Consider the following 8,573-nt stretch of genomic DNA (forward strand, 5'->3'; position numbering starts at 1 on the left):
ATAAGAACACATTTTATTAGAATACTGAGGCTGAAATTGCCTAAAAATTAAGAAGAAAATAATAAAAGATTGAGGCTGAGGAAAAATGTCAAATGATGTTTTTATTTTCTTATAATAGAAAAAAATCAACAAATTTTATTTTATTTTACCGGTAAGTGTCGTGTGACTAAAATAAAGTACCCTCACAGTACAGTATATACTACTGTACAATTATAATAATTTTCTATATTTGAAAAGTGTGTAAAATTAGAACATAATAAGAACATTTTGTGCCTGAAATCGGTTAAAAATAGGAACGCTGAGCCACGGCAAAATTTTACTGCTTCTCATAAAAAAGTATATTAATCATAATGATGTATTATTATTGAGTATGAAAGAATTTATATTGCTTTACAAAAAACACTGATTTCTCCTATTTATATATTAAATTAATAGAATTAAACAGTGTACGGATATTACTATGGATGATTTCATCACCATCCATCATGAGATGGGACACATTGAGTACGATCTCCAATACAAGGAACAACCGGTGGTGTATCGTAATGGTGCGAACCCTGGCTTCCACGAGGCTGTCGGTGATGTATTAGCATTGTCCGTGTCTACGCCTAAGCATCTAAAGTCTGTTGGTCTTTTAGACGAAGTTGAGGATGACGAGGGTAGGTTGTTCAGCTATAATACCACCAACATTATTTTTCAATGTTTCTTTCTTGTTATATCTATACTTTACAGTCACTAAAATATAAAACAGTAGTATGGAACTCACATTAGCATGAAAAAGAAACGTTTATCCATTAAGTTTTAATGGTGATATTGATGATGATAAGGGTGATGATGGTGATTTACTTTATTTATTTATTTTATTTGAACCATATTTAATGAGCGTTAGCCATCTAGTAGAAGCGATTATTTGCGACCCTCAACATGTAACAATAGAAATTACAAAAAACATCTTAACTACCAATCAAAATGATGATCATGACGATAAGATGATGATGATATTGACAACGATAATAATAATAATAATAATAATAATAATAATAATAATAATACTATAAATAATAATAATAATGATAATAAAAATAATAATAATAATAATAATAATACTATAAATAATAATAATAATGATAATAAAAATAATAATAATGATAATAATAATAATAATAATTGTAATACAGTAATTGTGATAATGGATTAATAATGATGGTAAAACATCTTAACTACCAATCAAAATGATGATCATGACGATAAGATGATGATGATGTTGACAACGATAATAATAATAATGATAATAATAATAATAATACTATAAATAATAATAATAATGATAATAAAAATAATAATAATAATAATAATAATCGTAATACAGTAATTGTGATAATGTATTAATAATGATGATAATGATATGATAATATGTATTAGAATAATTATGATGATGGTAAAAAAGTTATATGATAATGCTGATTATAGTTACAGTGATGTGATCATGATGCTTATGATAATTTATACGATGATTGTGTTGATAAAGAGAAAGATAATGATGACAACAATAAAATAATGTTTTGGCTGACTTGGTCCTATAATTATTAACTTTGCAAAATAAATTCTAAAAATTAATGTAGAGGCGGATTTGAATTTCCTAATGAGTATGGCTTTGGACAAAATCGCATTCCTTCCTTTTGGATACTTGATGGATAAGTACAGATGGGGATTGTTCGATGGTTCTACATCAACGGATGAAATGAACAAAAGTTGGTGGGATCTCAGGTAGGAGCAAACAATTCCTCTTTTGGGCTTTTCCTTGTAATTAGGGTCATGTTTTTGGTTAATTGCTTATCTTGTCTTGTCTTTTGTATCTCGTGTTCATGTATGTATTTTTATGACGCTGATATTACGAATAAATTCAATCAATCAATCAAATGTGCAAATAAAATCTATTTATGTTTTCGAAAACGTCAAATCCATTAGTGTCTCTTGTGACCATCATCTCCAATGAATGAATGGTTTTTTGTTTACCATCGCTTTGTTTGATTTGTCTGTGTGCTCTCGTTCTGTATATTCTCGTAACTTATCATATTTCAATCTGTTTACCTGATGATGACCTATCCGACAGTACTCGTACAATAAATATTTTATTTTCAGGCAGATACATAAACTTCAAGGTAACTCCTTTATTCTATTTGATAGAGCACAGTGAGTTTAAGTTAGTCTATTAGTAGGTCCTATATTCAGATATGTTTGTTGAGATTCTCAGAGACCTTTTTGTCCACTAAGTAGGCCTAGATACTTGTATCGGAAATTATATTAAGTATTTTTTTACATTTTAAGAAAGAAATTTCAGGGTCTCGATTTTTTTTTTCGGATTTATTTCGTCTCTAAATTAATTTTCTTGTTGGTGGCGCTGTCCAGAATGAAGGCAAAAAATAATAAGGGGGACTTGTCTATAATTTTACCGTAGTAAAATGCATTTCAGTAAGCATGTTTTGAAATATCAGTAGTGAATACAAAATTTTCATAGCACCTTAGGCCTATACTTTTCTGATGCGCAAAGTGTGTATCAGTAACCTGACAAGTATGAGTTCCGTTAGTCCTGGACGTTGGACCTATTTATTTATAAAATTTACCAACAAACAATACAATAAATTATTTTATAATTTACCGGTAACTTATTTTCAAAGTGCCGTAATTCTGAAATTTTTTATAGATTTTTATCTTTTTTTAAAATTTTTATTTTTACTGCTGGCATTAGAGTGATAAACAGAGTTTTGATCTTCTTTTGCTGCCATTTTGTCATCTGTTTTTATTCATTTTATTTTCTATGAACTGTTGGTTTTTTCTGTCATGATAAAATGTGGAATTATATTTATGTGTTGGCAAGGGCCCCAATGGAAATAAGTTTTCCTCTTTTGGGCTTTTCCTTGTAATTAGGGTCATGTTTTTGGTTAATTTCTTATCTTGTCTTGTTTTTTGTATTTCGTGTTCATGTATGTATTTTTATGACGCTGATATTACGAATAAATTCAATCAATCAATCAAATGTGCAAATAAAATCTATTTATGTTTTCGAAAACGTCAAATCCATTAGTGTCTCTTGTGACCATCATCTCCAATGAATGAATGGTTTTTTGTTTACCATCGCTTTGTTTGATTTGTCTGTGTGCTCTCGTTCTGTATATTCTCGTAACTTATCATATTTCAATCTGTTTACCTGATGATGACCTATCCGACAGTACTCGTACAATAAATATTTTATTTTCAGGCAGATACATAAACTTCAAGGTAACTCATTTATTCTATTTAATAGAACACAGTGAGTTTAAGTTAGTCTATTAGTAGGTCCTATATTCAGACATGTTTGTTGAGATTCTCAGAGACCTTTTTGTCCACTAAGTAGGCCTAGATACTTGTATCGGAAATTATATTAAGTATTTTTTTACATTTTAAGAAAGAAATTTCAGGGTATTGTGCCACCAGTGGAGCGTACAGAAGCTGATTTCGACCCAGCTGCAAAATATCACATCCCGGCAGATGTACCTTACATCAGGTAAATTTTATGAAAATATCAAAATGTTGGTAGTAGCAAGACTCATCTACATCTTATAAACAAACAGAGCAGTCGTGAAGGTCAAAGCAAAATGAAAATTTTATAAATATGATTTGCATATGGCCTAGATCCTTCTTATCATGTTGGTGAGGAAAAAATGATTACTGTATGTATGTTTAAAGATCATTTTAAATATTGCCATATTAATAGAAGGTCAGAATCTGTGGTAACTTTCATATTTTCTAGATACTTCGTGAGCTTCGTTATCCAGTTTCAATTTCACGAAGCTCTGTGCGCAGCAGCGGGACAGACGGGACCCCTCTATAAGTGCGATATTTATCAGTCAAAGGAAGCAGGAACTCTCTTGTCGTAAGTAGTAAAACAACCATCATAGTTATAATGGAATATATAAACAATAATAAACATAACTGAAATAATTATTTTGAATTTGTAGGCAAACATAACATAAAATAACATACAGTCATGTGGCACTGTCGGTACAGTTTGCACAAACTCGCGTTCATGGTCCGTTAAAGGGTCCGACACATGAAATTAGTTTATCATTTTTAGGCCAGACATAATACTGTAAAACCTTGAATAAAAAGCACATTTCGAAAAGAAGTGCCCCTCTTAGTTTGCAAAACTAATCTCGAAAAGAAGCCCACTTGTCTTCTAATCAAGATAGCATGGGCTTTCGGGATAGTAGGCCTACTTATGTCAGTTAATTTTCCCATATAATTTATGTGATGCAGGCTGATGTTCTCTTTTTGATGATTATGATAAAGTGTCAGTATTAATTATATTTTAGCAAGGTTAAGTTTCCGGAAGATTATAATCCAAACTACTGGGTTTGGTCGACAGGATTTCATGCATGCATTCCATTTGTAGAGCCGTTTATGTAGAAAATGTACCCTTTTACTAAGGGTTGCCTGGGTTGAAGCTAACTCCGGCTATATAAATTCAGTAGAAGATTTAAAATTGTTACTATAATTTTTATTTTTTTAACCATATAAATTAATAAATTAAATAATGTGATGTTTTATCAGTGAAGTCTCTTTATGAGTGGGGTTGTTTTTAGTCGTGAGAAAAAGTCCTGCTGTGACAGGAATTGAACCCAGGACCCTGGGATTAGAAGGCAAGCATCTTAACCACTAGCTATTCATCTTGACTCCAATTAATACTAACATTCACACTCTTTTGCGCATGCGTAGCTATACATCTCAAATATCAAATTAATTTAATCCTGTTATTTAGCATTTAATGACAAGACGGAATCTCCAGAATTTGTATTATTTGTTATAGAAACATGCTGCAACTGGGGTCCAGTAAGCCGTGGCCAGATGCAATGGAACAGATAACAGGTCAACGTGCGATGGATGCGTCCTCCCTTCTCAAGTACTTCGAACCGTTGACCAAATGGCTAGAAGATGAAAATATGAAAAATAAAGAGACACTCGGCTGGCCCGAGGATACATGGATGCCAGAACGTAAATAGCTCCTGCTCATTTCTGAATATTTTCTTTTTATACTATAAGCCTATGTCATAAGCAAACTTGCTGTTAGATTTTTCTTCACTTGAGAAATTTGAGGACCGTTGTCACGGACAGCTTGTGGAGTAATGAACAGACAAAAAAGGGCGTTCTCCCTGATTGTAGCTAAAGTCGTGTGTTCTATGTGTCTGCATATTTATTATATTATTGTAATACCGTTTGCATGATGTTGTTTTCTTTCGTTGAATAAAATAATTGTAAACCGACAACGGATTTCCGAGGAAAAAATTAATTGATTGATTTGCTGATTGTTTTGTTGTTTAATCGTTTCATTAATTAATGAATTAATAATTATTTTATTTGTTCATTCGTGTGTTTGTTGGTCTTTCTTCGTTCGTTCGTTTGTTCATATATTTGTTCGTAAATTCATATTCAAGTTAGTAACAGTGTTGCCTAGATCTATTTTGTATATAATATATGTTAAGTACTTCATAATCTTCATTGAATATTTGACAAAAATAGTACCACAAACAGCTATATAGTAAAATGTATTAACGACTATTTATTTTATTTAAATTTTCACAGATCCTACCAGCGGTACCACTATGGTCTACTTTAGCAAGTTCATCGTACTAGTGACGTCATTGGTGACGTTTCTTTTCGTTAGGAAGCTGGAATAAGTACGAGTGTGCAACTGCAGTATTCAACAGTCGATGAAATGCCATTAATGACTTGACTGTTACAATATTGATTGCCAACGTTTTTGTAGTATTCTTTGATTAGAAGAAAAGCTGATACAATGTTTTTACAAAATAATATATTAAAGATATACTGGTGCACAAAAATCAATAATCCCTCGGAAAAAAAAAATTGATTTGATCTTTTTAAATACAACCACGTAAGAGCGTTTAATAATTTTCAATTTAAGCTTGGTTTTACTATCGCTAAACGCTATCGCTGACAGCTTTCGGTGACAGGGGTGGCGTCAACGCGGGGGGGGTGCAGGCCCCCCCGCCGGGGAGAGATGCCCCCCCCCCCGGGGAGAAAAGGCACAATTCGTCGGGGAGAAAAAAAAATTATATGTATTTTCCAGCCTTTGAAACCCCTAAATTGTCAAAATTCTCAGGGGCTTCGCACCCAGGACCACTTTCGAAACCTTTTAATCGAAGCTCGACCATGCCCAATTTGCTTTCGTCATGGAAATCTGATCCCTCGTCGGGGCATCGGCCCCCTTGTCGGACGTCGCCCCCCCCCCAGTTCGGTGATGTTGATTGTTCTGTCGGTCGGGGCCCTGCGATTGCTACGCAGAACATTGATTGCACTGAAAACACTGTAGCGATAGTGTGGGGATTGTGTGGAAACCAGGTTTCAGGTGGTTCAGATGGCAGTATTTGAACGAAAAAATCAATCGCATTGAATGAACAGCGCCAACTACCATTCTATTTTTAGAAATATTATGACGGTAACACGAAAGGCTAATCAAATACAGTAAATAATTTTACAAATTGCATAGGCTTACTATATAAACAGAGGGATAGCAATAATAAATAAATAAAATAATATGTTTATACCTCTCTGATCTAAATAGATCATACGAGTCATATGAAATTGAGAGAAAACGATCTCTGAGCTGTTGGAAATGGAAAAGGGTTGTCTGCCTGAACGGTGCTCATTTTGACTGACGGGCCACCGCCGGCCGAATATTTTTTTGCGCTGTTTGTGAGCACTAATTGCACGACGCAACACCGTCGTAGGATAGGATAAACCACTCGTGGCACAGTGCCAAAATGTCGAGTGACACAGCGCAAAAGGCAAGTGGTGCAGAGAGAAAGACAAGTAGTACGACAAACGTTTGTGTCACTTATACTTGCGTTTGTGCTGCAACTTGACTTTTACACTACGAAACTTAACTGTTTTGCTCCGTGTGCCACATATGGTTTGTTATTTTGGCGTTCCGTGTGGATAGTAATTGAACACAATGGCGTCGGGGTTTAATATAGAATGGCGTCGGCTGCCGACGCCGACTCCGGTGTGCGTCAGCCTTAAAGGGCACAGAGAAGCGGACGACAGAGACATAGGCCTATGACCAAGGCAATCCTTCATTATATGTTAAGAAGTTAAAAAATGTTTTAAGAAAAATGTTATGAGAACAACAATTTTCTCACTATTAGTGTTATTTAATTTCTATAATAAGTTATGATTTAATGTTGATTATACTGTTGGTCTCGATATAACATTGTGGGAAACGATGGATTTATTACACAAAAACATAATTATTATGATTAATAGTCGAATAATATTTAACCATAGTAGGCTTATTTACTTGAGAAGATATAATATTACAAAGCATTTAGGCGTACTGTATATCCATCGAGAATTACTGTATTAATGTGTGTTACTGTACTCGCAAAAGTTTAATTTTATACGAACAATTTTTGCTTATTGTTTTATATATATATATATATTTACAGTATAGAGTCAGCATGCAGATGATAGCTGTCTGTGTTGAGAAATTCTGATATTCGGCTATTGATATTAGCCTTCGATTACAGTTTCTGTTCAGTTAGCAGGCCTACAAGCCTCCATGTTTTATCATCGTTATATAAATCTGGGCCGCGAAACATTTTTGGAGTCTGAGAAATAAAAATAATAATAATAGTATAAATTTGGAGCGAAACCCTTTAATTGTAAAATCATATCGCTTAAGTAATGCGCACTTTAACAATTGATAATTCTCAGCGTCTGTATTTGGGAGTCTAGAATAAACTTCCAATGCACCACCCGTTAACAGCGCGCTTAAGTTGGTAGCCCATTCATTTTCTGGCCACTTTTGATTTTTCGCATAGCGTTCAAATCTATTAATGTAGGAATCAATATCATCATTGCTTTCACAAAATGCAGGTAGTTTCGGAACTTTTGCTTTACCTCTAATGTCCATGTATGATTCATTTAACGATTGACTTGTCTTCAACTTCTTTTCCTCTAACTCCGATTCCTTTGACATTCTCCATTTCTCAAATTCCATCCTATCATACTCCAACTTTATATCCATTTCTTTCATCTCATACTCCAACTTCACTTCCATTTCCCTAACCTTCAACTGCATATCTCCCTCTTGTTCTGTATGCTGCGTATCAGCAATCTCCACTCTATTTAACAAGACACTCTCATCAAACATCTCCTCCTGCACCAAGTAATCTATCAGTAAGTTCTTAATTACCTGTTTTCTCATTGCATATTTTACGCTTAAATCGGAATATCGAGCCAGTACAATAAGTTCTGGCTTTCTAAGAGAGTTGAACCTATCCCAGTCTAACCCCTGTCTCTTATACACATCTAGATGTGTATAAGAGACAGGGGTAAGGTCCTTTCCATTTTAGGAGCAATTTCATTCACTTGACTCGTTGAAACACCTTGCATAATATAGAGGCTACCTATAAACAAAATGGTACATTTTTCTAGAGGCAGGCCCCACATCGTAATTTACAATTAACGACCTAAAATAAAATAAATTGCAAAATAGGCCTAGCAATAAATTA

General features: G+C 33.7%; 2 protein-coding genes across 2 annotated transcripts in view; one reads left to right on the forward strand and one right to left on the reverse strand.

Annotated features, from left to right (window-relative positions):
* Positions 1 to 7,699, forward strand: part of LOC117122612 (angiotensin-converting enzyme-like) — a 30,828-nt gene extending 23,129 nt beyond the window's left edge. The window contains exons 8-13 of the mRNA XM_033268261.1: positions 436 to 659; positions 1,623 to 1,767; positions 3,446 to 3,544; positions 3,791 to 3,913; positions 4,847 to 5,031; positions 5,620 to 7,699. Of these exons, the coding sequence (XP_033124152.1) occupies positions 436 to 659; positions 1,623 to 1,767; positions 3,446 to 3,544; positions 3,791 to 3,913; positions 4,847 to 5,031; positions 5,620 to 5,714 (871 nt within the window). The 3' untranslated portion in view covers positions 5,715 to 7,699. The remainder of the gene's footprint in view (positions 1 to 435; positions 660 to 1,622; positions 1,768 to 3,445; positions 3,545 to 3,790; positions 3,914 to 4,846; positions 5,032 to 5,619) is intronic.
* LOC117122627 lies at positions 7,700 to 8,350 on the reverse strand (the record flags this gene model as incomplete). Its single annotated transcript, XM_033268292.1, has 1 exon — positions 7,700 to 8,350. A coding segment is annotated over exon 1 (567 nt), but the record flags the coding sequence as incomplete, so codon positions are not given.
* Between the last annotated feature and the right edge of the window lie 223 nt (positions 8,351 to 8,573).

The sequence above is a fragment of the Anneissia japonica genome, unplaced genomic scaffold (genome assembly GCF_011630105.1).
Source record: "Anneissia japonica isolate Jap-2015-1 unplaced genomic scaffold, ASM1163010v1 scaffold287945_len1679841_cov205, whole genome shotgun sequence".
In the NCBI taxonomy this organism is placed as follows: domain Eukaryota; kingdom Metazoa; phylum Echinodermata; class Crinoidea; order Comatulida; family Comatulidae; genus Anneissia; species Anneissia japonica.